The 26,917-nt window shown below is 41.7% G+C and overlaps 3 protein-coding genes and 2 long non-coding RNA genes across 6 annotated transcripts in view; 2 read left to right on the plus strand and 3 right to left on the minus strand.

Moving 5' to 3' along the window:
• The window catches only part of slc17a6a (solute carrier family 17 member 6a), an 8,634-nt gene extending 2,735 nt beyond the window's left edge, over nt 1–5,899 (plus strand). Inside the window, exons 4-12 of the mRNA XM_088379818.1 lie at nt 1,104–1,218; nt 2,148–2,235; nt 2,392–2,478; nt 2,581–2,723; nt 2,813–2,962; nt 3,245–3,377; nt 3,467–3,577; nt 4,061–4,188; nt 4,302–5,899. Of these exons, the coding sequence (XP_088235944.1) occupies nt 1,104–1,218; nt 2,148–2,235; nt 2,392–2,478; nt 2,581–2,723; nt 2,813–2,962; nt 3,245–3,377; nt 3,467–3,577; nt 4,061–4,188; nt 4,302–4,631 (1,285 nt within the window). The 3' untranslated portion in view covers nt 4,632–5,899. The remainder of the gene's footprint in view (nt 1–1,103; nt 1,219–2,147; nt 2,236–2,391; nt 2,479–2,580; nt 2,724–2,812; nt 2,963–3,244; nt 3,378–3,466; nt 3,578–4,060; nt 4,189–4,301) is intronic.
• The window catches only part of LOC148396062 (uncharacterized), a 17,091-nt gene extending 4,810 nt beyond the window's left edge, over nt 1–12,281 (minus strand). Inside the window, exons 1-2 of the long non-coding RNA XR_015859226.1 lie at nt 12,221–12,281; nt 8,856–8,914 (exon numbers count right to left, since the gene is read on the minus strand). This is a non-coding gene — a long non-coding RNA (uncharacterized LOC148396062). The remainder of the gene's footprint in view (nt 1–8,855; nt 8,915–12,220) is intronic.
• fancf (FA complementation group F) lies at nt 10,310–12,290 on the minus strand. The gene has a single exon (XM_088379819.1). It carries the CDS (start codon nt 11,928–11,930, stop codon nt 10,896–10,898), a length of 1,035 nt encoding a protein of 344 aa, XP_088235945.1. The 5' UTR covers nt 11,931–12,290; the 3' UTR covers nt 10,310–10,895.
• gas2a (growth arrest-specific 2a) lies at nt 11,695–26,833 on the plus strand. Of its 2 annotated transcripts, none has more exons than XM_088379821.1 (8): nt 11,695–12,097; nt 15,643–15,804; nt 17,532–17,662; nt 19,988–20,129; nt 21,245–21,308; nt 21,377–21,575; nt 21,653–21,760; nt 25,896–26,833. In XM_088379821.1, exons 2-8 carry the CDS (start codon nt 15,660–15,662, stop codon nt 26,124–26,126), a joined length of 1,020 nt encoding a protein of 339 aa, XP_088235947.1. In that variant the 5' UTR covers nt 11,695–12,097; nt 15,643–15,659; the 3' UTR covers nt 26,127–26,833. The 2 variants fall into 2 exon arrangements, with proteins under 2 accessions (XP_088235947.1, XP_088235946.1); XM_088379820.1 differs by lacking the exon at nt 11,695–12,097 and adding an exon at nt 12,612–12,828 and having other exon boundaries at nt 25,896–26,831.
• LOC148396066 (uncharacterized) lies at nt 13,356–19,210 on the minus strand. The gene is made up of 2 exons (XR_015859227.1): nt 18,927–19,210; nt 13,356–14,953 (listed from the first exon to the last, which is right to left on the minus strand). It is a non-coding gene; the product is annotated as an uncharacterized LOC148396066 (long non-coding RNA).
• Nucleotides 26,834–26,917: the final 84 nt, after the last annotated feature.

Below are 26,917 nucleotides of genomic sequence, written 5' to 3' on the forward strand. Positions count from 1 at the left end.
GGCGACCGCCCCAGCCAAGGACCTGTGTGAAATGTGGCTGAGACTAATAATTGTGGGACGATCCGTGACGCATGATTTCAACAACTATTCAACAGGGACAATTGGATAGAATGAAGGAGCAGCCACAATATCATTAAGACAAGAGGAGGAGCGGCAGCAAAGAGCAAATTTTAGAAGAATCTAAAATGAAGTGGCCTTTGAGTGAAAGTCTACTCCAATAATGTGCAAACAAACAATGGGATATGCACAAATCTCAGAGTACTGCGTATGCAACAACCAGTCTGCACTTCAAATAATATTGATAGTCATGAAAACAAGCAAGAGAAAAAAAATATTGCTGCATGAAAAACCGAAGGAGCAAATATTTGAGTGGTATCATGTGGCCAAGTAAGCTGAGCCCACAGACACCTTCTGCTCCAGACACCTCCTTTTCTCTCCCCAATGTGTGTGTATAGGTGTGTGTGTGTGTGTGTATTTGTGTGTGTGTGTTGCATGCATCTAATTTAAGTGTGATTTATATGCTTTAACAGCGGCAATTGTGTGTTTTGTGTGTGTGTGTGTGTTATACGTCTGTATGCGATATACGGAATATTATTGATTACATTGTACAGTGTAACACAATTTGTCGCGAGACGTTTTTATTTTTTTTAATAATGAAAAAAGAAATAACTTGCTGCAGGGTCGAACTGCTGCCATCATCACTGAGTCTCATGCAGGCATTTTTAAGGAAAATTGTCAGACATACAAGTGGAAAATTAGTTAATAACGACATTAAAATACTCTTACTACAAATATTTGTATCTTTGTTTCCATGCAAAAACTGACAAAAAAATCTCACAATAATAGCAACAGTTTCTAAATGTTCTAACCCTTCAAGAAAATAATACTAAATTTGACCACCAACAGTGGAGCAACACATGAAGACAGACAATATAAAATTCACATGAATATATTAACAAAAAAAAATGCTAACACTGTATTACAGAAGCTGATTGATTCTATTGTGAAATACATCCTTGTGTCTCTATGTCTTTCGTCTACTGTCAATATGTGGTAAAAACTTTTCGATTCTTTGTTAATACCTGACTGCCTTGTCCGTGCAGAGTTTTTGGGGCTGCGATCGTACTGACATCCACCCTGAATATGTTCATCCCTTCTGCGGCCCGCACGCACTACGGCTGCGTCATCTTTGTGAGGATATTACAAGGCTTGGTTGAGGTACTGCTTTCATTATAAATTTTAGCACGGTTCAAACAAAAACAAAAAAATGTTTCATTATCTAACTAGAATTTGTCCGCTCCCCTGATGAAAGTGTCCTGACATTCTCTATTTGATGACCTTCTGTCTCTTTTATGAATCACGCCTTTCACCGTAGCGCATACGGTTGCCAGAGTGCTCAACAAAGAGTGAATCGCGGGGCTTATGTGGTGTACTCCAAATATTCACACAGAACAAAAGCGCTCTGGACAAAAGCACTAAATGCACGCGGTTCGATAGAAAGATTCATTTGCTATTATAAGACTGAAGGTTATGTTGTTTTGTTCGGCTACATATGGTCACTTCAATGGCGCCTCGTGACCATGAGCGAAAGCCGCGCATCCACTTATTACTGCAAATTAAACATTAGCATTTGGACCTGTGTCCCTTTGCGAGCCCCAGCAATTTGTGTCTATCAATAGTTGATTGTATGCCACTTAGTGACTAATGAAGATTTAATGATGATTTTGTTTTTCCTCCATCAAGTGGCAGTCTGGTTGAATTTGTACAGACTCACACTTCACCTATTAGTCACCATTAGAGAGGTCAGCTACAAGCATGTCACGTTCTTTGTTATCAATTCCAATTTGTTACCGACACACTTAGCACGGCACTGGATACGGTTTGTGTAGAAAATAAACAATGATAGGCTATTTGAGGGGAGTGCATGAAAACAAAGCCCCTCTCCCCCCTTTTTAAAGAAAAAAAGTCTTTATATTGGTGTGCCTGCTTTAAAGCGCCTCGTTGTTGCAGCAGTTTTTTTAACCATTCCAATTTGCCAGGGTTGCTAACAATACGTTGTATTAAATTCAGAAGACAATTATTTTCAATTACAGGGAATTCTTTGCTGACGTGCTGTAAACTAAGCACAGTGATGTTTCCGTTTTCAGGGAGTGACTTATCCAGCTTGTCACGGAATCTGGAGTAAATGGGCTCCTCCTCTGGAAAGGAGTCGTTTGGCAACCATCTCTTTCTGTGGTACTTGAAAAAGCACAATTAGCATGTCTGGAAATGACATACTTTGCTTTATAATGGCAAAATATTGCACGATTCTGCTGAAGTCTACTGAAGACTCGACAGTGTCGATAGGCGGCTTGTGATATTCTGCCTGCTCATAGTAGTCGTCCTGTGCAGGATCCTACGCTGGTGCGGTCATAGCCATGCCTCTGGCGGGAATCTTGGTGCAGTACACAGGGTGGTCGTCCGTCTTCTACGTGTATGGTCAGTAAACTAGTCATCCCCCCAGTCAACGTGTACACCGTAGTTCGGGTATCATTACAGATCGCATTATTATCTCACCAGTGGACCTTTCAATCCTCACAGGTACCTTTGGTTTAATCTGGTACATGTTCTGGATCTTGGTGTCCTACGAGAGCCCGGCCGAGCACCCGACCATTACGGAGGAGGAGCGGCGTTATATCGAGGAGAGTATCGGCGAAAGCGCCCAGCTGATGGGTGCCATGGAGGTCACTTGTCCATCTCAGTCGAGTAATTTGTCTAACTCCACAAGCGACACATTCAGTTCAAGCATATTTTTTCTCCTATTTTAAATCAGAAATTCAAAACCCCCTGGAGGAAATTCTTCACCTCCATGCCAGTCTATGCAATTATCGTGGCAAATTTCTGCAGGAGCTGGACCTTTTATCTGCTGCTCATCAGCCAGCCTGCGTACTTTGAGGAGGTTTTTGGTTTTGAAATAAGCAAGGTAAGCCTATCAACCAGAAACAAAATCGGAATTAAAGCACTCGTGAGATTTAGCGTTGCCAAATCTGTCACTGTCTCATCTTTAAACGGAATAATCTCACCCCCCTCATGCGAGAGGAGCATGAATCAAGCTTGTCTGGCAGTTGTGATTCAGGTTGAGGAGGAGAGTGTGATTGCTGAGGGTGATATACGGCCCAGACAGTAGACACACACACACACATTCAAACATAAACACACACACACACACCGAAATAAACATCTTTCTTTCACATGTGCTACCCAGGTTGGAATTGTGTCAGCGCTCCCCCACCTGGTCATGACCATCATCGTGCCCTTAGGAGGCCAGTTAGCCGACTACTTGCGTACGCACAACATCATGTCTACCACGACCGTCCGCAAGATCATGAACTGCGGAGGTGAGCTAGCTAGCGTGTGTGTGTGTACAAAGTGAATTGGCGACAAGGATGTATTACAGTTCACCAATGCGACGTCTGGCTGATTTTAGGATTCGGGATGGAGGCCACCCTCCTCCTGGTGGTGGGTTATTCACACAGTAAAGGGATAGCCATCTCCTTCTTGGTGCTTGCGGTGGGATTTAGTGGCTTTGCAATATCAGGTGAGGCTTCAAGTAATTCCAGATTTTGATTTAGGCAGAGGTGGTAAAATTACAAGCTCCCACAGGTTTGCTAACACTGTGAAAGGACTAAATGAAAATGAAAAAATGGGCCTGTTCATATGTGTCCTAGATTAGAGAGATTTTTTTTCACGCTAGTGGAGGTTGGTTTCTAAGCTAGCACAAGACATCACATTCGCTATGTGATCACATTCGCTCTTGTAGCTAGCAACATCAAGTTTTAGGGACTAAAATAACACTCAAGGAAAATCGACTCATGGACAGTAACAAAATATCTGTATATGATTTTTTGAACGCTAGCTCAGGTGGTTTCGAAGCTAGCACAAGACATCACATTCGCTATGAATCAGTCTTGTAGCTAGCAACATCAAACAATACAAATCTTATTCCGGTTGTAAGGACTAAAATAACACTCAAGGACAGTGATAAAATATTTGTATTTGTACAACATTCTTTTGTTTGTAGGTTTCAATGTCAACCATTTAGATATCGCTCCGCGCTATGCTAGCATCCTCATGGGCATCTCCAATGGCGTGGGGACCCTGTCAGGGATGGTCTGCCCTTTAATCGTGGGAGCCATGACAAAAAATAAGGTGAGTTAATTTTGGTTGGACAAATGGTTGGGTACACCCTGGACTTGGCTCCCTCACTTCTGTGGGCCTTTAAATCGTAACAAGGTCTAATCGCTATTTTTGCTGACATGCAGACTCGGGAAGAGTGGCAGTATGTCTTTCTGATCGCCTCCCTGGTGCATTACGGGGGCGTGGTCTTCTATGGGATCTTCGCCTCCGGGGAAAAACAGCCATGGGCCGACCCAGAGGAGACCAGCGACGAGAAGTGCGGATTCATTGACGAGGACGAGCTGGCCGAAGAGACGGGTGACATCACGCAGGGCTACGGCGCTATGGGAGCCCCCGCTAAAACCTACGGAGCTACAGCGCAGCTCAATGGCGGATGGGTCCAGGACTGGGATAAGACCGAGGAGTACGTTCAGGAACCGGCCGGGAAGATCTACTCAGAGCGAGGCTATTCTTAAAAGGATTAATGTCCGATTGTCATCAAAGATTGCACAATCCAACATTATAGATAGAGGAATCCATTCTGTGTAGTCTAGTTTTCGGGCTGTTCTTGTTTCTGACAGCTAGTTTAAATGGGGAGTCCATGTTAGATTCTCAAACACATCTCATTCCATCTAAAGTCAAGCGTAGAGAGGTTGCAAAGCAAGCTGCAGGCCTATGTTGTAGTCTCAGGCATCCAAACCTCATCAGTTTACTTGAACAACATGAGCCAGATGATACTGCAGTAGACCGTCACGCAAGGTCTTCTATTGCACTGAAACCACTACAAGAATTCTACAAGGAGAAAAAAAAAACAGATTCTATTGTGTTTTATGTACTGTATATACCTGTATACTGTTTCTGTGAGACTATTGTGGATTTGGGTCGTTGATCTGTGTTGAACATAAATATAAAAAGGCCATATTTTTCATGGACAGCACCTTTTCAGGGAGATGTCTGCTTGCAAAAAAGGTCTTCCTCGAGCGAGACCTGTAATACTCTGAGACAAAAATAGAGCGAGTGAACCTTCTAGGATTGTTGTGTGTTTGTTGCATGACTTTGCAATCAATGTTGAGATGCAGCGTTGTCCTCATCCATCCACCCGCCACGATAGAAGAGAAAAGAAACTTTTGCGCAGTGAGACGTTCAAGTGAGACAAATCAGAAGGCTGGTGTTCATACAAATTTGGTGTGCACTGCAATAAATCCTGTGTAACGGCTGCTACCTGTCCGTCACCTTCTGTTTTTGTAACGTAAGACTAGCTTGCTGTATCAAATTGTTCTTGCTTTGGAGTCATCGATGAGATGTGTGCTTTTAACAATTTTACTCGTGTCCCTCCCGAGACTCCGGCTTTAGTGCTCATGGTGCCGATTTTTGACAGTGAGGAATGCAGTACTGTATGTGGACGACTCCTTTGGTGTTTCTCGCTTCTTGTCACTCAAGCTACTTTATGGACACGCGAGTGGACTGCATTGATTCATAAAAAGGCTCTTCCATTTAAATTTCTTTGCTACTTTGTTCCACCATTTACTGTATGAAATCTGCAAGGATGTTTAAACTATATGAATATTTAAGAATGTTTAAAGATGGCCAAAAAGATGTTCTCATGGCATTGTGCCTGAAGTCAATGTATACTGATAAATGTGATTTTATGGATACAAATATTGTGTTTAACAAAGAGGTATGTTGATGTTGAAAAAGTGCTATAAAAATTCTCATTTTATATATAAAAAAAAACAACAACAACTATGGTTTTGTCTTTTCATTCCTTGTGGAGGTGTAGCGATGATTCTTGGGGTGTTTAGCAACCAAACCACTTAAGCGCCTTCCCCAATCGGCATGTTGTGTTCCCATTCTCTCAGAGTTTCTCATTTGTAAATCAATGATGGAAGTCTCCTGGGTCCAAAGCAAAGTATTGGACTCGGTCGCTTGGTAATTGGTAGACGGAGGGAGGAACAGCAATGTTAAATGGAATGGCTGGAGTTAACATCCTCACAAGAATCATTATCTTTCTATTCAATGGTGTAAAATCTATGAGGAAGCCTATGTATGAACTAATTTAACAGACAGGGAAAAAATATTACTTTTTTTTCCCCTGGTCTATGCATCTAAGAATTGCTAACAGCATTTGCTACACTACAGTGAAGTGAATCAATGACAATAGAGGGCATTCTATTCTATTTGTGGCACACGTGTGGATATACAATAGTGCGGGACACCTTACGCACGTCAGCGCGTCCTTCTCCACACCTCTGAGGTCAGTCATGCAACGCGCAGCAAATATTGACCCGGCTTCAAAATTAAATCTAGGCATGATACAGACGAATCAATACCTCCGGAGTGAAATAACGGATTACATACATTTGTAGCAATAAAGTTTCAATTGAGTTGACAACAAGGTCGGGTCACATTGTGGGTTTTTATGGATGGATGGATGGACGGACGGACGGACGGACGGATGGATGGATGATAGGCAGACAGACAGTCAGTCGAATGTGAATGAACGGCCAATAGTAATTAAAAAAAAAAACGTCCGGAAATGAAAGTCTTTTGTGTTCAGTCTCGATTATGAGCAGCCATGTTAGAAGTTTGGCCAGCCCAACACCCAGCCCGAGCGACTGATTACTACAGCTCGCTCACAAGGCGGTGAATAATTCAGAGCAAAGATGGCGCCTAACCATTCGCATGCATCACTGTGAGCCTCTCTCCCTCCCCTGCAGTAACAACAACTTGACGGTTTCATGAATGGAATATCACTGTGCCCAATTGTAATCTTGTATGTACGTTTCCACAATCTAATGAGATCCAGAGTAAAGTAAATTGCCTTAACAAAGATTATAACCATCAGTTTTGAGTTAACGATGTTTACATTATCATGGCAGCTCGCACTGGCGCCCATTTAAATTTACGTGGCATTTACTCACATTAAATGTCCTTAAAGTATTTAGTGGTTAGTTTTTTTCATTATTTTTATTCACTTAGTTTGCACCAGTGGCAGGTTAACAGGCGAGCTATATATGTGAGGGTGGGGGCCGAGCGTGGCTCTTTGCCCACGATGGAGTCATCTTAGTGTTTACTGCTCCATCTGATCACTAAAATATCTCTATGCAAGCATCAAGCCATTACAATAAATCTCAGTTCTTCCCTGGATAATCGCCTTGTCGGCCGAGGCAGAGAAAGGAAGGTAAAAATAACATTAACACTCGCTACTGCCTGCCTCCTAAGCGCACGTATTAATTTGACGGAAAACCCAATTGAGTCTGCAGTCATGCGGAACGCGTTTTTCCTCCTGCCACACCAGTCACAGTGGTCACGGCCGTTGCACCGGTGACAAGCTTGTTAGGTTGACGGTGCGCTATAATTAGACTACCTGTAAATCTGGAGTCGCAATGCTGACGTTGGGGAGCATCAGGTTCACGTCACTGTTTTTGAAATTGAGGGCGAGAGGATATCCTGTTGTCGGAGTGTGGAGCAGGTGCAGTTCGGCTCCTGCGGGACTGTAATGGGATGAGGCCGCAGCCGAATGAGTGTTTGATGACGGGGCTTGCGCTCTTCCCCGGGGAGCCCGCCAGCATGCAATTATCCTGCTGGCCGTGTTCCTCGCCAAATTGTACCCTAGCGCCTCTCTACACTATCGCCTACGTAGCCATTCATTTTCTAATAATCCTCCATCAAGTCACTGGCTGTAATTAGAAGTCCAAATTCCAAATGTAGCTTTGGAGTAAATGGTATTTTATGAGCCTATCACATGTGGCGTGACGGCACCTCCAGGCGATTGAATTGTACACATCCCTCCCATTAATAAAACAGGAATGGCTGCATGCTCCGAGTCCCAATCAATCCCTCACATGAGACGTGTCACGTGCTAAAAAAAATATCTTTTAAGTATGCAAGCTGGAAATGAAAACCAAGCTTCCCTTATGTTTACAAGAGAAGAGATTCTCCAGTATGAGCAGCAGGCGGCTTATTTGATGCTTTCATCTGTGCTTACTTTCTCGTCCTACTGAAACATTTATAGTGAGCAAACAGGAGAGCCATAATGCAGTAGGGAGCGTTTGATGAAGGTTTTCTTTGAGACCACCTCATGACTTTTTTTTTCTCCCGGACACTGAGGCATCCAATGTGTTATTTATTTTTCATCCTGGCTCAGATCCCATAGTTTGTATGTAAGCTCATCTATCACAAGTTGATCCACTTCCCCTCCCCCATATCACATTAGGGTGACAGTTTGATAGCGCTATGCTCTTCTCTGCAGTGTGTGTTCATATTGGTATCGCACACGCCAAGATAAAGGGATGAGAGGCTGATAAGATTTTTTACAAGATAGCTTTTGTGCTGGTGAAGAACTTCTGATCACAATGTGGATAAAATGTTGAAAGAAATGTGTTGTGCATCTAAAAAAGGGACAGTAGTCGGGGTACACAGGAAAAACATCAGTAGAATTTATATTTTGTTTTGGATTAATATTCTTGTGTCCAACGAACGCTAACATTTTGGTGTTTAAAGGGGAAGTCAATCGACAGATTTTATTTGCAATATTGTATGTGCCCTCCTAGTCTAAACAAGGCATTCTGATTCATTAAGAAAAGTTTATGGAATATGAATAAAGCAGCAAAATGTTCTTATTTTTATGGAGCGGACTAACAAGAAAATATTGACAACCTGCCCATACACAATGGCTTAGAATGCGCGATATTACTTACCGTATGAAGTATCCCCGTCAAAGTTGACATTTTGGAAGATACCCTTACAGCTGTTCAACCTAAAAAATTACAAAAATATATTAGAGTCAAATAATTATTCACATTGCATGAAATGCAACACATTACAATGAAACATCTCAAAACGGATAGTCGTGGTTTTTTTATGCACCAACTGCGCTTCTGCAAGCGTAGCACAGCTTCCTGGACAGTCTGATGGGTACTTTGCAGAAATATTCCTTAAAAAAATTCTCCAATAACTGTATAAAGGAAAATAAGACATGCTTGATGCTTCTGAGCGTGGGACACAGGTGTGAAGCGTGGCCTCCTCACACCCATTTTTGTGATCTGTCACTGCGGGGGGAAGACGAGGCCAACGCCAGAGCGGCTTAGGCACGTGCCAAGGGAAGGCTCTAAACCCGCACCAGCCCCCCCAGCCAACCCGCCCCTATTCAAAGTACCAGATGGGGGCTGGAGTAGACCTTTAATGAATGCTATCCCTCAGCAAGCACAACACCCTCCACTTGTCTCCCTGCCGTTTATTGCCACACGCTGTCACAGAACCACGTAAGGGGTGGGAGGGGGTAGAAAGAGCTTTTCTCTGAGGACAGTTCATTAGGAATAATCAAATAACAAGCAATATTTCCTTCCTCTAAACGAAGTTAACTGATGCAAACGTAACACAATCATCAAGAGTGGGCATCAGCTATGGTATTGAAGCTCATTAAATTAGGGAAATAATTTCATTTTTAAAAATGGGGCAGTTACTTGGTTTGCTGTTCACTAAAAACGACATCGCAGTTGCTCAGGGCTCAGGTAACGACCAATCACGGCTCAGATTGAGAATGTCACATGACCAAAAGCAGGAGTAACTGTGACATCATTTTCAGCAAGTGGAAAAATTTTCATTGGACAAAAACGGCATGTGTTAATTTTGATACACAAGATTGATAAATGTGAAGTGCAACAAATAGACAGAGGTAATCATGTTTTAACATATTGGATGAACCAGCAATTTAAAAAAAATACAGTTGTCAGTTAAAAAAAATACTAAATTTTTGTATTTTTAATTTTGGTTAAAAAAAAGCTCGTGAAATTTGTGAAAAAATATTCCCAGTCACCAGGGGGTGTTTGAGATGCAGTTGATGCTGCGAGACTAGTTTCACTTTTCAAAAACCTCAAGTGAAAAAAAAAAAAAAAAAGTAAATTGCTTGGAACCATTTCATATCATTTGAGGTGTATTTCTTTGTATCTGGGGACTGACATTACTCATCACTATGACTACATTCCCGCTGCGCATCACGTGTGAGGCTGTTAAAAAAAAAAAAAAAAAAAAAAACACTCCCAGGTAACGTGTAAATTGCCATTTGCTCTGCAGAATTACCAGTTACCTTTTGTTTGCTGCATCCACATGACAAAAATCCAATTGGGAACATTTGCATGTTTTCATAACAGAGGAGCAGGTGAGACCCCGTTTAATCATGGTGGCTTCCCCCTTTTGTCAGCCACATATGTTCCTCCTGCCTCGGAAATAAATTGCTTGTGTACACGCCGGCCGTTACTTGGTGACCCTTGTCTGTCACTGCGTGAATTGCTTTCACAGCGTGTTAAACGAGCCGTGGCTGTGTTGGCGTTTGCATGCACGCCATGTCGGGGCCTCTAATCCGCGGTGCAGCGCATAGCGGCTTTTGTACAGCTCTTTGATTGAACACACAGGATGTGCCTAATTGATCCCTTGCCACAGATGTGCTGTAGCCCAGAAGCAGCCATGTGAATTTGTATTCAAGTCACCTGAACAGCACAGAACCAATCACGCTTGTATTGCACAACACCTTATTGGAACTGGACTCTGTCAATGCAGAGTACTCCATTGGAGTCTTTAAAAAAAATTGAGCACTGTTTTTTTTTTTTAATCTGGTTTAATTCTCCTATTCTCTAAACTCATTTTAAACATTTTACAGAGGAGGGGAAAAATGCAGATTGGTGTCTAATATTTTAAAATAAATAAGCAGACAACCTTGACAACATTTGTGAAACTATTGTTTAAGCTATGGGTGACACGTGTATTTCTGCCAGGAGATCTCCCCACACACTTAGTCCTCTGACATCAAAGTCTCCATCGGATATCCTCAAATCATTCAGTTCTCTTTCTACAGTGCTCTTCAGAGCGGGGCATACTTTGAACAAGATCACAAAACGCTCAGCCACTTCCCGCAAAGACACTTTGGGACTTGTGCTGCTTTGCACCCATTCGCCATCATCTATGCAGTACTCCATATCTGCAACCCACTTTTTAAGTACACCACCGTACATGTCCCTAAATTTGGCATGCTCTTTGGCCAGGTCCTTAAGAAGAGATGTAGGCAGGGTGAGGCACATTTGTTGAAGCAGGCTGTGTTTTTGCTGGAGCCAATCCTGAAGAAAATCCACTGAGGCAGTTCGTGAATGTGCGTTTTCTGCAGTCAGCATAGCGTCAGCGAGGACCAGACACAAATGTTCTGCTTCTTTGCATCCCTGGAGGACTGAGTCAAGAAAACACTGTGCGCGGGAGGCTTCGCCGCCTCGGCTCAGCAAGGCGTGAAGGCTTTCCATCAACATGGCAGCCTGCACCTCGGCACCGGCACCCGACTGACCCGTGAGTGGACTGAAGATTTTTTGAGCAGATTTGCATTGAATGATGCGACTGCAAAGTCCAGTGACATCCTGATACTCTCCTGGTATGACATGAGCCGGTTTTGTGGTGCCAAAGAGTATCTTCATGATGGAGAGGGGCAAATGAGGGTTACTTAGCAGCCCTGTAAGCAACAGGTGCTGGCATTGTGACAGGTCCATTAAAGAGAGCTCAGTGTAGTCAGCAAAGACAGCTCGCAACGTGCTATTAGTTTGCTGCAGTTGCAACTCCATAATCCCTCTTATTTGGGGGTTTTGGTGGAACTTGGAGACAAGGTGCTCGCAGTAGAAGGCCCAGTGGAAAGCCCGAGAAACAGACTTTCGCTCCCACAGACGCACGTCACTACTCCGCGCCGCAACCGCCAGCAACTCGACCGTACTGGATAAGTTCTTCAGCGCTGCCTCCATGCGGCGCTCTTGGTGGGCACAGGAATACCGGCGAGCAGCCTAGGTGCTCCGACTCCCACGGAGGACGTCAGAGTTATCCCCGAAATGTTCTCCTTAAGACGACCAACGCCGCACCACCGAAGCTACGCGCGAGCTACCACGAACGGGCTAGCTACAATGACACCATGGTGAGTTCGAACGTCGCGTAAATCCCACACGCTTTAAAAACAGTTCTGCTATTGAATACACACATGTCTGCACGAAATACATCATTAGTTCACAGTATAGACTATATAAACTATTAAACTCACGCTCCTTTTGCCACTTTAGCCTTTAACTTGTTTTGAATGTGCCGCTCGAACTGTTGTGCGCATGCGCACAAGAGGTGACGTATTTAAACTTCCAAAATAAATGCAGCTATTACTGCATTCGATTGGTACTGAATTGTTAGTTCTTAAATACATGAGTAACACAAATCCCACGAAAGGGTAAATTTGATATAGTTAAATACCTAGGAGTTATTTGCTGAAAGTTTTTTTTTTTTTTTTAAATCATAGTCAATATTTTCACTGTACAATGGCAAAGTGTGTGTTATTTGTTAAATGAAAAGTCTCTACAATTTATCTGGTCATGACACAAATGAAATGGCACAATGTGCATGGGATACTTTATCGAACTGTTTTATTGAATGTAATCCAGATATGGCATAATGAGACAGCCTGTTAGTGAGGGGGAGGTGGGGAGATCAAACTTCCCTCCCATCAACTGTGTGAGCGTGTGTGTAGACAGCTCGTTGTGCAGAGCTCGGTTGAGTAACCTGTAGGAGGGTGCACGGCAGTTTAAAGCATGAAAAGTAGAAACACGCAGCTCAAAGGACGAGTGAGAGGAAGGTGAGCTCCGAGCAGTTGAACTCTGAAAGGTGAGCACTGATGATAAACTGCCTTCTTGGACACTTCATGCACTGTTTGTCTTCTGTTCACAACTTGTTTGAATTTAGCAACTGTTAGGATGAAATAAATTGTTACTTGATGACAACTAAAAGCCGATAATTAATATTTAGTTAGAGGTTCTATAGCTGTTGGGATGTTTTTAATTAAGCAGTGGACTCTTAAATTTGTGTCATGACTCATCACCCTTAAGCCTGCATCCTGACTGGCGGATTATCTGATGTGGCTTTTTGATATTTAGCAACTGTTGATGAATAGAGATGTTTTTAATGCCAATTGCAGTTGTAAAGTGTAGCAGTTAATCCGCTGCAAATCTATTCAACTGAATTCCGGCACAGCAATAAATCATGTGCGGTGCAGGAATTTCCATATGAAGTCATCCATATGTTTTATGAACTTAAATGTTATTTATTGACAGTGTATGTGAAGCACATGGTTTAGTAAAGGCCCGATGTATCCTGTTTTGAACTGAATGAACACAGGCGAAACTGGCACATGATCCCAGATGAGGTTTTATGGCTCATGGGCGAAACACTTATTGCAAGTTCAGCTTGTTGACTGTTAATATAACAGGTGATACAATTTGATACACGGCACACATAACGTTTACATGTAAACAACACTGAACTTTTGCCCTTGTTGACAAATCTTGCTCCAGATCTCAAAAAGGAAGGATTAGAACAACACAGCCACTCTTGTTTTTTTTTTTTTTTTGTAATTGATTCAGTTGCTGAAGTTCCCATCCGTTTGCTATTCCCGCAGCAATCTACAGCTAGCCACTATATATTATGTTCCTTTCATGGCAGTCACAAGGGCTCTGTTCTGAGAAATGTTTACATTCATATCTTCGTATATTTGAGGAATATTGTGCAGGTCTTCTGTTCCTAATCCCGAGTCAACATCCGGATCTGGAATCTGACTTTCGGAAACTGTAGCTGGCAGGTTTAGTAGGATGTATGCGTACAAAAAAGTCCAGCAAGGTTAGGTATGTTTTTTGACCTGCTCTTGAGGAGGTCAGGCAACAGCGTGGTGCCAGGCCAGAACAACAATTGGTTGTTTCTTTTAAAGATATTTCCCCAGGAAGATGTGGCTCAAACCTCAATGAGATGTTGAGTCACATTTCTGAAGAACAATGCAGCTTTTGAGTTAAATGAAGACAAATCAAACGAGCTACAGTATGTCAAATGACACTATTGTGAGGTCGGTAGCTTTTTTTTTTTTTTTACACGGTGGGGTCATCAACAGTTAAGGTTATGTGCTTCGACTTACAATATCTCCAACAAGAGCAATCAATGTACTAAACAGTATAGTGAACAAATATCCTGTGTAATTTAGTACAAAATAATGTCACAAGGTCAATTTGTGTCAACTCGTGGGCGTGTAGTAATATCGATCATCAGACTTGATCAAATTATATTTTGTGCCCAGCCAGTTGCTGCCAGTTTCATCCACTGCCTTGCTGACTTTGATCAGAAAAAATAATAAAAATAAATGATAATAAAAATAATAATAAAATAATAACAATCAAATACTACAAATTAAATCCTATCATTATCATGAGATGAGTTAATTTATACATTTATGTTTTGGAGTCAACCACTTGCCACAATTCTGCTGAATTGACACTGAGTGGCTTACAATGGTCTTGTTTGCTGAAGCTGTGAGACATGAGAACTTGTCCCGCTGCCCCCCATTCAGCCTGCCAGCCTGCTCCACGGTGCTGGTGGGAATGTAGCACCTGTGTGCTGCTGCTGACCTTCTTCTGAGTTGTGGATGTCAAGACAGGTCAAGGTGAGCTTGTCTCCAGGAAGATGTCCATAGTATGGTTCAGCGTCATCCAACTCCAGATGGAGTCCCTTCTTTTTTTGTAAATGGTGCACACCAGTCATATTTGTCTAATTCATACTGTTTTCTTAGCAACTTGGGAAAAAGATCTTTAGAGCCTTTTCTTCTGCTTCGGTTTCTTCTGTTATTCTTCAATAAAACATGCTCCATATTCCTTACAATGTCATCATGTCTGCACAGCCGCGCTACCTCCTCCTCCTACTCCAAGCCAGCAGTCTTAGTGGTGGAATTCCCGACTTGAAGCCTGAGCGCCTGTGGAGTAGAATGTGAAAGATTTTCAACACTTGGCAAAGGTGGATATTGGAAGGTTGCGTTTAGTGAAGGAAATCACATTACAGGTGCAGAGGAGTAGTTAAATATGGCTTTGAATATTGATGGCAAGTGCAGTCCCTCGCCAGGCCGCATTAATAAGGCCTGCTGCCTTGTTGAGTATCTTGAAGGGACTTAAACTACACACGGTGGACTGAATGCAAGACGCTTTTTCGGTGTCCTTCTATCCAAGCAAAATGAGTCCAGCTGCGTTAATGTGCTTCTTTTATGTCATTGATGTCATCAGATGTACTAAAAACCAAACCTATTTGGCCCATAGGACAAAGTCTTTTGTCTGTTGTTTTCTTTGTGGGAATTACAACCCAGAATGTCAGCTGTTAGATCACAACTTTTCACCACAAATCACATGTTAAAATCTCGTTCAGCTTTATTTTACATGACACGTGCCATTTCATTAGTTACAATCTAATGAGATCCAATCATATAATTGGGCCATTGAGACTCACTGTGTGAAATATATTATGTGTTATGTTTACTATTTTATTGTATGTAATGGCATGACTATTGCTAAAAAAATAGAATAAAGTCAAAATAATCCATGCAAACGGACAGGCTGGAAGTTTCCTTTCCAGATGTTCATGCGTCCTGTCATCTGTCTCTCACTGCTCTAGGTTATCCATAGGAAACCATGTGCAGCTCCCTAAGTCCCAAACATCCAAGCAGCCCCGGCCTGACAGACATGCAACAGTACCACCAGTGGTTGGCCAGTCGACATGAAGCCAGCTTGTTGCCTATGAAGGAAGACCTCGCCTTCTGGCTCACCAATATGCTTGGTGAGCGTGCACACTAACCCCCCCACCAGTCTCTATCAGGTTATGTGACAATTCTAGCATACAAAGTTAACTGAATTAAAATTAGCTCACCTTCAAAAAGCCTTAAATCAACTGTTAAGTTGTATTACTTTAAATTTAAGTAAAGCTGAACCACCAATGTTGCACGAGTCCTAAATAAGCTCCTATAGATTTGCCTTAATTGAATAATGGGCATCATTACAGCTCGGGGATAATGCCGCACCTGTGGTAAGGAGTCGTGGAAGAGCAGCAGCAGGCTTGCTATTGTCTAATAAATCACTGCGTGTTCTCTTGTTAAACAGCAATGCACTGACAGAACAAAAGCATGAATAACATAGTGGCTCTAATGTGATTTAAATCTGCCATGTGCTTATAGTAAACAATACGAGTAGGCTTGAGAAACAATGAGTAAACTGGGTTTGTGTCTTATATGAGACATGAAAACGTTAATTGCTGTCACGTTTATGTCTAACATAGTAAGTATGGGAAGACTGCAAAGTTGTTTTCTCTCACCAGTAAGAACCACACTATGTATAAATAGTAAAATGACTGATCTAAAACAGGGAAAAGCCCTTGAGCAAAAAGAATGAATAAAAAGTGGCACCATTGCAAAAGTTATAAGTATAGTAAGTACACATTTTTCCCATTTTATAAAAATAATTTCAGAACATAACATGTTAGCTTTTTTTAAATCATTACGGTGGTTGTAGCTAAGATAGCTACATAACTAGATAGTGAGCTAGCTAGTATTTAGCTAGATAGTGAGCTAGCTATAGCTAGCTAGCAGATAGATAGATAGCTAGCAGATAGATAGATAGATAGATAGATGGATAGATGGATAGATGGATAGATGGATAGATGGATAGATAGATGGATAGATAGATTGATATTAGCCATTAATGTTGCGATTAAATACATAAATAGTAATATTAGTTTCAGCTGTCTTCTCGAGGTTGAGTGCGTTTAAAGCTCCTGAAGGGGCTGTTATGGTAAGCAGAGTGTAGGTGGGAGGAGAAATTTGGCGAAAAGTCTACCGTTTGAGTGGGAGGAGGACACTCGCTTGTATTGATGAGTCATGTGGTAATGGGAGGCAGAGGCATTTATAGGACGGAGGAGCCAAAATGAAATACTTCAAAGTCTATCTGGAATAAATTGTCCTCACACAGCAGGACTTGAAGGGAGCATGTGCGTATACTGTAAGTCGGGAGCTCACTGAGTATTTCTCAAGATTTGCAATCTCTTTTTCTGGGCGCAATACAACATTTGGAACTCATTAAATGCTGTGAACCCCCAGACTTCCCTGCTATAAGAAACAGAAAGGGATGAAGAAAAAAAAAATCTCCGGTTTCTTTCCACAGGCACCCCTCCTTGCCACCACCTCCTATTTCACGATGATCTCACTGAGAAAGAATGAACCATTGGGAGTCAGTTAATTGGACACCACATTTTGATTGCTAATCTGCTCTAGCTCTACCTAGTGTGCAGGTTAACTATACAGGTACACATTTGAACTTTGACCTTTGTTTTTAGCCATTTTCCTAATGAAACACCTTTTTACAAGTAGCAACATAATGAAGAACTGCAGAGCCGCACAAGGGAGGCTCAACCAGGCGTGGCGTCTCCAGAGTCGTTTCTTGCATCACAATCTCCTTCACATATTTATGATGAATTTCCCGTGCTGGATTCCCCCTAATTTTTCATTTGATCAGGCCTGGAAATCACCGCTGAGAGCTTCATGGAACGCTTGGACAACGGCTTCCTCCTGTGCCAGCTGGCTGAGACGCTGCAGGAAAAGTTCAGGCAAAATAGTGGAGACCTGTCTGCTCTCAACAATAGAAAGGTAGTCAACATTGGGGCACTGTCACTATTATTACATTAGTCTGCTAAATGCTAACAGAGATGTTAAAGACTTGAGTGAGACAGGAAACAAGATTAGGATCAATTCTGTTGAAATGCAGATTTGTGATGCTTTTTACATCTGCATTGCAAACCTGATGCTATTCGTTGAGCTGACAAATTAACCCTCCTCACACATGTCATGAGTTAGCGCTCAACTCTAATCTAATTGATTCGAGACCGGTCGCTGGGCAGTAGCAGTAACGTTTTATCGACCCTCGTAATTCCAACGTCAAATATATGATACTATTAAATTTCACTCAATAAGATCAATAGAAGCTTCTTTTGTTGAACCTCTTGCTTAATAAATGTCCATATGCTCATAGGAAAACTGTGAATATCTGTAAATGATTCAATAGCAAGCAATAATTGCCTACTTAAGGGGATCCATCCAAAATGATTTAAAATAATACCCGATGCATGTTAGTCAGTGTTGATATTTGACCAGACATGTCGCGCTAGAGTGATTACACGCTTCTGTCTGAGAGAGAAAAAAACAAAAATGACCAGCTCGAGTTTCTGTTTGGAGGGCAAATGGGAAGCACAAGACTCCTTTGTTGGCGCTTCGGCACGACTTGTTGATGTCTGCAGTGGGGCCGTGGTTGTGCTGATGACGGTGCGTCTCCTGATCCCAGCACAGATGTGAGGAAATGTTTGAGGTCAAGAGCGTAGGACGACAGAAGCTCCTGCTAAAAAGTTGATTGCCAAAGTTTGTATGAAGTTGTTGCACAGAGAGCATACTGTATCATAGTGAGTGCTTTTTATTGCTATCGCACCGAGAGCAATGAGGCATGAAGAATGAATAACATCAGTCAAGCCTCCTACAAACGGCGTACATGACACTCCTATGGTTCCAGTTAAGTCGAATGATGCTTCATCAGCTCATTGTGGACTTAAATATAACACGTCACCACACGTAAGCAAATGTTCATGTGTGTTCAAGATGCTTTCTAAATCCCATGTTTTGTGGGACTAAGTGATTCCAGCAGAGATGATAAAGTACTTTTTTGCGGTTGCTGTCTCGCCATCCTCCCCATGTGTATTGCTTCCATTTTATGAAAAATGGATATGTCTTTCTTGTCATATCACCACTGTGGGGTACGCTCAATGCAACCACGTCATTATCTTGTGAATTTTATTGCTGTCTCAGGGGTTGGAGGTTGAATATGTGCAGATGTGAAGGTAGAAGTGCTTGGGAATATGCCTACCTCCAGGAAACATCAGAGTGAGTGATGTTGTTTGATCATCTTGAGTCTGCAGAGGTCCACCAAAACTGCACTCTTGGTATGGAGAGGTACTGTTTGATTTCGAAGAGAATCTGGATAAGAATGCAGTCGGAGGAAAAAGATGTATTTTCTGCTTTTGGATTTCAAAAATGATTCAGTACTAGACCATTCAATACTATTCTCTGAGAAGCTGAAAATTAACTTAAACAGACAAACTGAATGTGAATTAAGCAGTAAAATGCTTTCCACATCAGGGGGGCGGCCATTTTGTCCCTTTGTGACAGCTGAAAGTGACATCACGGTTGTTCGAGCTCAGGTGACCAATCAAGGCTCGTCGATTGTTTGAGTTTGGTCATGTGACGTTTACAAGCTGAGCCACAATTGGTCGTTAATTTGTCATCTTTTCAGTTGACAGTGGCAAAAAGATGGATAAAAACTGGTGAATTTTGCTAATTCATATTCCACAAATGCAAAATTAATCAAAAACATGTTCAGACTAGTAGAGCAGCATAGAACATTTTAACGTAAAGAAAATGTTTGACTTGACTTCCCCTTTAACTGCAGGAAAGCAATTGAACATTAACATAGGGTAGACAGTAAAGTTCTCCAGACAAAAACATCTCAAGGAGAGCCTGGACAGAAAAGAAAAATACCCGCAAAGACTGCATATTTCCAGCATGATGTCATCGCACCTTTTCTCATAGCACATACCCTGTATAAAACCACAGCAAGGCGAATAAATCTCCCCAAAGAGAGGACGTGGGGGATGTGGGGCATGAGCATGTCATCTGATCTCCAATCATAGCGAGCCCAGTAACGTAGCCGCGCGATTCTGGCCCGCCATCTCCCATATTGATCTGTGTGAAAAAAGGTTCCCGATCCTGGTCTGAAACAAGAGCCTCGAAGCATATGGAGAAGGAAATGGTGGCGAGAAGGGTTGTAGTACATGTTGATGTTGCACCGGTGTGCCGTGGGGGTTCCACGAATGATCTTTTTGATTCGGATTTTCTAATCATCTGCTCACCTGTTTATGTGTTAACTAGGTTATTCATTACCGGAGGATTCCATGCCGGCGGACTGCGCCGTCTGGCTCTTTCTTTGCCCGGGACAACACAGCCAACTTTCTGTCTTGGTGTCGTGAGGTTGGAGTTGGGGAAACGTGTTTGTTTGAGTCTGAGGGTTTAGGTGAGTGGATGCTTAAATGGCTTTGCTTGTACCAGTGAGCAGAAACTCATGTGAAAAATATTTCTCAAAAGGAAACACGATGATTATATCGCCTCAAAACGAAACATTTCTGTGTTTAAAATGACCACATTAAAGCAATATGATCATGAATAATTATTATTTTTTAAACTAGCATGAATCAGGGTTTAGTTTCATCTCTAGTTTTAATTTTTTCAAACATAAATTGTCTTGTTTACAAGATTAAAAAAAGGGATCAAAAGACTGACCAAAACAAAGAATATTTTTGCCCAAATTAAATTTTTAGTTTCATAAATATCAAAAATAATATAAAAAAAAAAACCTCTGACATGCTTACTAATATTAGCGTAAATGAATTGAACGTACAAACAAAAGTACGGGCAGAAAAAGAGTGTCAGGAAAGTAGGACAACACTATGTAAATGTTTTCCTCAACCTAGAGTAGGCACAGTTCTCTTTCCTGCTCGTGTTGTCGTGTCAACGTGTGTGATGAAACACAATCAGATGTACAACATGTGACCCTTGAAGTATCATAAATTCCACGAATATTCACGCAATCATCATTTTTTTCCCAATAGCCGCTGGAGTGTCGCTAATCATTTTGGAAGGCCACGTTTCACACTTATTGAGCCAACCGCTCAGTGAACGTCCTCACAACACTGAGCAGCTGACAACTGTCTCTTTCTTTTTTTTCCCCCTCCCTTCATTCCCTGAAAGGAATTTGTCAGTTGAACAACAAAAAGGTTTGCTACCGTGCCATGGATGTAGTGTGTGTGATGTTTTGCTGTGGTGTGAGTCACATGGCGTGGTGTGCCTCCTCAACATGACTGCTAGCTCACCTTAACCGTAGATTACACACAAAAAAACACCCTGTCAGCAAAACAAAACTAAAAACGATGCTGCTGCCGCCACACTATCACCCTCATCCTTTGTTCTTACATAAGGTCGCTTTCATAATAGAGCACTTTGACAATTTTTTTTTTTTACCCCACCATGCTTTTCACTTTCCAGTTAGCACTTTTAATTCATCTTCATTCACTGCGTGTTACTGTTAGTCAGTCTGATGACCACAAATTAACTGTTTTTTTTCTTCTGTAGTTCTTCATAAGCAGCCACGAGAAGTCTGCCTCTGCCTGTTAGAGTTAGGCCGGATCGCATCCAGGTACCCTTCAATTCACTATCATGTGAGTCTTTACAAAAATAGTTATTTTGTTCTTTGCCCCCGCACAGGTACAACGTGGAGCCCCCCGGCCTTATCAAACTGGAGAAAGAGATCGAACAGGAAGAGAAAGCATCTCTACCTCCTCCATCTCCAGCATCCCCAGTTCAACCCCTCCCTCCGTCACCCTCATTGTCACCCACCCCGTCGCCAACTCTTCCCAAAGTCACCTTGAGCAAGAAGAGCACTGGGAAGCTGCTGGACGATGCTGTAAGTCACCACTTGTACGTTTTGGCCTCGAAAGACAAATATGAATAACACGTGTGTGTGTGTTACGTGTTTGACAGGTAAGACATATTGCTGACGACCCTCCCTGCAGATGTCCCAATAAATTCCATGTGGAGAGGCATTCGCAAGGCCGATACCGTGTTGGGGAAAAAACGCTTTTTATACGAGTGAGTATGTGTCATTGTCAAAAAGTACGACGTACTGCTGGTTTTTTTATGCTGCTCGACGAGTGTACAGTGTGATACTGTGACGCACACTCTGGAATGTAAGTCGGCCATTTTGCAAAAAGCCTGCTGTTCTCATTGACTGGAAATGCTATTGGGATAAATTTCCATCCTCGGCCAAGCATAATGTGACTCATTGGCTATAAAGACATAATAAAAGCCACGCATTCCCCAAGGTGATGACCAAATGATTCCTTTCAAAATATTTCATCAAATAGTGTTCAATGACCGGATCGACTACTCATCCAGGAAATGTTACTCAACTTTCTCCCGAGTGGAGAAAGAGGAGATGCATTCTTCAGTTCGTAAAGATTTGATTCATGCATTGTCCGTCCCCTTGGGGTGACGGTTACTTGGCAACACTCTTTACCTGAAGTCACACCTCGGAGGCTCTGCACAGATGAGTCACTCTTGGCTGACCTCTACTGTCAGCTTGATTTTTGGCTTTATTTAATATTGCTCTTCACTGCCAGAAGAGCTCGACATGTCGCGTAAGCTCTGTTTCGTCATTTTCTTTTTGTATGACTGATTGAATACCTTCATCTTGATACAGGTGGCGAAGACCTTACTCTGCCTTTATTCACCCCAGTGTACATGTAAAGTCGCTTTTATTAATGTAGCTTGGAATCAATTTGCCTTGCCTCAAAGGACTTCACATACCGTAATTTCCGGACTACAAGTCGCGTTTTTTTTTCATAGTTTGGGTGGGGGGGCGACTTATACTCAGGAGCGACTTATATATGTTTTTTTTCACAAATTTTTACTTGATCATTAAGAATCACTTACTTACAAGTATAGTTGACCACTTCCCATGTTATTTTTAGTATAGTTGATCACTTCACATGCTTTTATATCTTTATCTTGAACATATTCAAAACATAAAAAATAGAGAAAACATCAAATAAAGCAATTAACACTTTAAAGCACCATATCCAAGTCCACTGTCTGCTGTATGTACACTTGCTCCATTTTTGCTCCTCTTATATTTATTATTATAATTTATTATTATTTGTTTATTTATCATTTATTCAACACTCTTATTTATTCATTGTTTGTGCCTTCTTGGGTTTTTTGTGTTGCTTGTATGCATATGTGTACTATCTCACTGAGGGATAGTGGGAACGTAATTTCAATCTCTTTGTGTGTCTTAGTATATGAAAAAAAATCAACGACAAAGCAGACTTTGAATTTGATAAAACAACCAAATAAACAAAACAAACAACTACATCTGAAAAAAAATTATATTTTCAGACGAAACTGGATGAGGGCGCTCTAAATTTCACCGTTGGCCGTGACTCATCAACTGGGTGGGCTTAAGGAAAATGGCACCAAAAACAAACTCATATTTTGCAGGTTACAAACTTCAAGTTGTAAAATATGCAGCTGAAAACAGTAATCGAGCAGCAGAAAGAAAGTTTGGAGAACCGTGATGTACCAATGGATTACTATTTCAAGTGACGTCAGTAGCACGGCGGGGTGTGGCGGTTGTTTACATAATGGACAAACGTATCCACGTAAGGACTACCGGCATCATTAGCGATGATCATTTCTAAGTGACACGGAGGACAAAGAGTTTGAAGGAATTAAGGATTTGGAGTGACATAGAAGGTTTGAAAAACTATTATGGCTTTTACACACGCCCGGTCCTACTCTACTGAGTCGGGGGCCAGCGCTCGGCCGAGTGGCTGTCCGCGAACGGTGCATGGGGCTCGGACATGGCCATTACGCACGCCCGGTCCTATTGTATGGAGCTCTCTTCCACATCGGTGGCTGGAAGTCCACGCCGCCACACGCTTGGAAGTTTGTTTTGTTTAATAAAGAGCCGTTTACCAAACCCACGTCTATCCTTGTACTTTGTTAACGCTACAATATAGTTATATACTAGATCTGTGGAATAAAGACGAGGCTGACGTCAGGGCGCACGCGCGGCGATGTTGACAAAGGACAAGGAATTTGATCGATGGATTTAATGGATTTAAAGTGCGCGGATGGTTTGATAATATTATTGTCTTATATTATAGTTATTTGAAATATAGTTTATCTATCGTTATATGAGCCTGTGGAATATTTTGAAGTGCAAGCGCCCTCAGCCGCGCGCACCCATTGTTGACAAAGAACGATCGATGGATTTAATGAATTGGAGTGACACTGATGGTTTTATAAACATGTTATTCATGTAATAGTTGTCCTTAATCACTCTATATGTTACGTCAGGCCCGTTCTCAGCTCTTTGTTTGTGTTTGTCACGTTAGCATACCTATCGTTTAGCCTGTTGTTGCTATTTAATGGATTGGAGTGACACCGATGGTTTTATAAACATTTTATTCTTGTAATAGTTGTCCTTAATCACTCTATATGTTATGTCAGGCCTGTTCTCAGCTCTTTGTTTGTGTTTGTCACGTTAGCATACCTATCGTTTAGCCTGTTGTTGCTATTTAATGAATTGGAGTGACACAGATGGTTTTATAAACATGTTATTCATGTAATAGTTGTCCTTAATCACTCTATATGTCACGTCAGGCCCGTTCTCAGCTCTTTGTTTGTGTTTGTCACGTTAGCATACCTATCGTTTAGCCTGTTGTTGCTATCGTTTAGCCTGTTGTTGCTCGTTCATGACTGTTTTTGGTGTGGGATTTTGTCGAATAAATTGCCCCCAAAATGCGACCTATACTCCGGAGCGACTTATATATGTTTTTTTTCACTTTTTGGGGCATTTTATGGCTGGTGCGACTTATACTCCGGAGCGACTTATAGTCCGGAAAATACGGTACATGGCCAGACAAAAATATAATTTCTGTACATGCACATATATTCTGGATATTTCAAAATTATTACACGTCTGGAAGCTATTATTAGAAAAAGAGGCAGCCTTTTCAAAAAATATATATAATTAGTGTTCGGATGTATATAATGAGTCTAGTCCCATTTATACAAAGTGCAAGCTATACAGTTTGATCTCTGTATGTCACTCAGCACTCACTAAAGATGTTATAATCAAAATTCAGTTGAACAGCCAGCAGCTGCTTTTAATAATAATTTTAAAAAAAAGCAAATATAATGGCTAGGTTGCCATAATGTGGAGGTCAGGCCTGCAAGCCACTCTCCACTCCAAGTATAAATGAGGTGGTTGTAGTTCCACTACCTCCTAAGAATTTGTGAGAGACGCTGTCAAATATACGCCCCGAGGACCCCTGTCCTTCGCGGGACGTGTCCCAAAGCGGCGTGATTGAAACGCCTCAGCGACATGCAGCTCCATTAAATCCACAGTCACAAAGCCCGAAGGCCCGCTGCCGCTGATTGGAAGCACCGCCCTGCCAATGGCCTCTCGATTGATTCTTTTAAGGAGCTTATAAATGCTGCATGTTGCGCCGCTGCAGGGCAACAAAGTCTTATATCGCAGATTGAGGTGACAGTCTCACTTTCAATGTAACGAGAAAGCTCAGCATGTTTGGGTTGGGAAACAAATGTTCATAATAACTTGTGTAATCTTTATTCCGAGGACATTTTGCAAAGCAGCTTGCTGTAGGTAGGTGTAATGATGTGATCTAGTTGGTGAAAATGCTTCCATAGTGACGCACAAACCTTGAAGGCCATGAACAATGCTTTTGTCTCCTCCTCTATCTCTTCTACGACGTTGCCATGGTAACCAAACATGAAAATGTACCCTGATATGGCAGTGGGCCACTATTTAGAAGAAATACTGAGCAGAAACAACATCCCGTGAATGTGATCAATCAAACGTGACAGTGGAAATAACATCAAGATTTTCATGAAGTGTAGAAAACGTTACCTAAATTCTAAAATGTGTTCCATGAAATTAATAGTACAGTCTATTCTCTTTATTTTGTCTTGTAGTCAGTACGATTTCTTCATGAGATGGAAGCACGATGATTCTTCTTATTGCATTTAGCACATCGCTTGCTCTCCATTTTATTAGGCACGTCCGGAGGGGCCCAAAGCTCCCCTGCCTCAATTCAATCACCTACAACATCAAAGTGATGCTCATCTTCAAGCCAAATCCCTAATCAGGGAAATGCCAAGAATCCTAATATATCTAATCCTGCTCACATGTGCTCAGATGCTGCACAACAAACATGTGATGGTGCGTGTGGGAGGAGGATGGGAGACATTCGAGAGCTACTTGCTCAAGCACGACCCGTGCCGCATGCTCCAAATCTCCCGCGTGGAAGGGAAGACGTCCCCCGTCGGTGGAAAAGGCCTCAACATCAAGGACCTGACGCCTGATAGCTACCTGGTGGTGGCAGCCAACCACCGCAGCAAAAAGTCAACACAGGAGACTGCACCATGATGAAGACTGTAGGTGCGAGACGTTCATGTAGACATTTAAAGTCAACTGGCTATACGTGGTGTATATTTCATTTCATAATATTATAACCAAGATAGATCCCCCCCCCCCCCATTATTTTTCCTTTTAGTTCTGTGCCTAAATCTATAACTTCATTGGACTTTTGAACCGATAAATACAGTTTACATTCCATGTCAGTGGACTTTGAATATTTTTTTCCCATTAACACAAAGTTGACATGTGTACCACATTAAAACTGTGACGCTTAAGTGAATGTTGATTTATAAAGTGAAAAAAAATTGCAAAGCCCAAAGTAGTTTGTACTACTATAAGATATGGAAACCTCATTTGTTTATATTTTGTTGTTTATCCATTATTATTTTAGATACTCTCATTTTATGGACTCATTTGAGTAACCGAAGTGATTTTTTTTTTAGCATACAATTAGCAAATGCAGTACATGATATATAGCCACATGCTACAGTATTTATGCTAATAGCACGCTGGCACTAAGACCATTACTGATTCAAAAGAATAAAATTGACAATTAAAAGAGGACCGCTATTGTGAGCCACTTTATATTTTTGTTTCCCCGCGCCTGCTTTATTTCTTCTACTTTGCTGCCCTCTAAAGGTTAAGAAATAAAACATTTTCTCCTTTTGAAGATGAAAAGCTGATCGATCACATGAAGTTAACCTTTTATTAATAAATGCCGATTAGATTTTACAACTTGGAATATTTTCCATAAGTGTCCTTTCTGACTGACTAGGTGAGTAAAATGGTGGAACAAAAAA

Source organism: Syngnathus floridae, chromosome 6 (assembly GCF_059516105.1).
Source record: "Syngnathus floridae isolate MCC-2025c chromosome 6, RoL_Sflo_1.0, whole genome shotgun sequence".
Taxonomy (NCBI): Eukaryota; Metazoa; Chordata; class Actinopteri; order Syngnathiformes; family Syngnathidae; genus Syngnathus; species Syngnathus floridae.

Excerpts from the sequence above, each read along its gene's own strand:
- fancf (XM_088379819.1), bottom strand. The coding sequence starts at position 11,930 with ATGGAGGCAGCGCTGAAGAACTTATCCAGTACGGTCGAGTTGCTGGCG.
- gas2a (XM_088379821.1), top strand. The coding sequence starts at position 15,660 with ATGTGCAGCTCCCTAAGTCCCAAACATCCAAGCAGCCCCGGCCTGACA. Across the intron at positions 15,805-17,531 it reads CTGGCTCACCAATATGCTTG|GCCTGGAAATCACCGCTGAG; the intron begins GTGAGCGTGCAC and ends TCATTTGATCAG. Across the intron at positions 20,130-21,244 it reads GTTTGAGTCTGAGGGTTTAG|TTCTTCATAAGCAGCCACGA; the intron begins GTGAGTGGATGC and ends TTTCTTCTGTAG.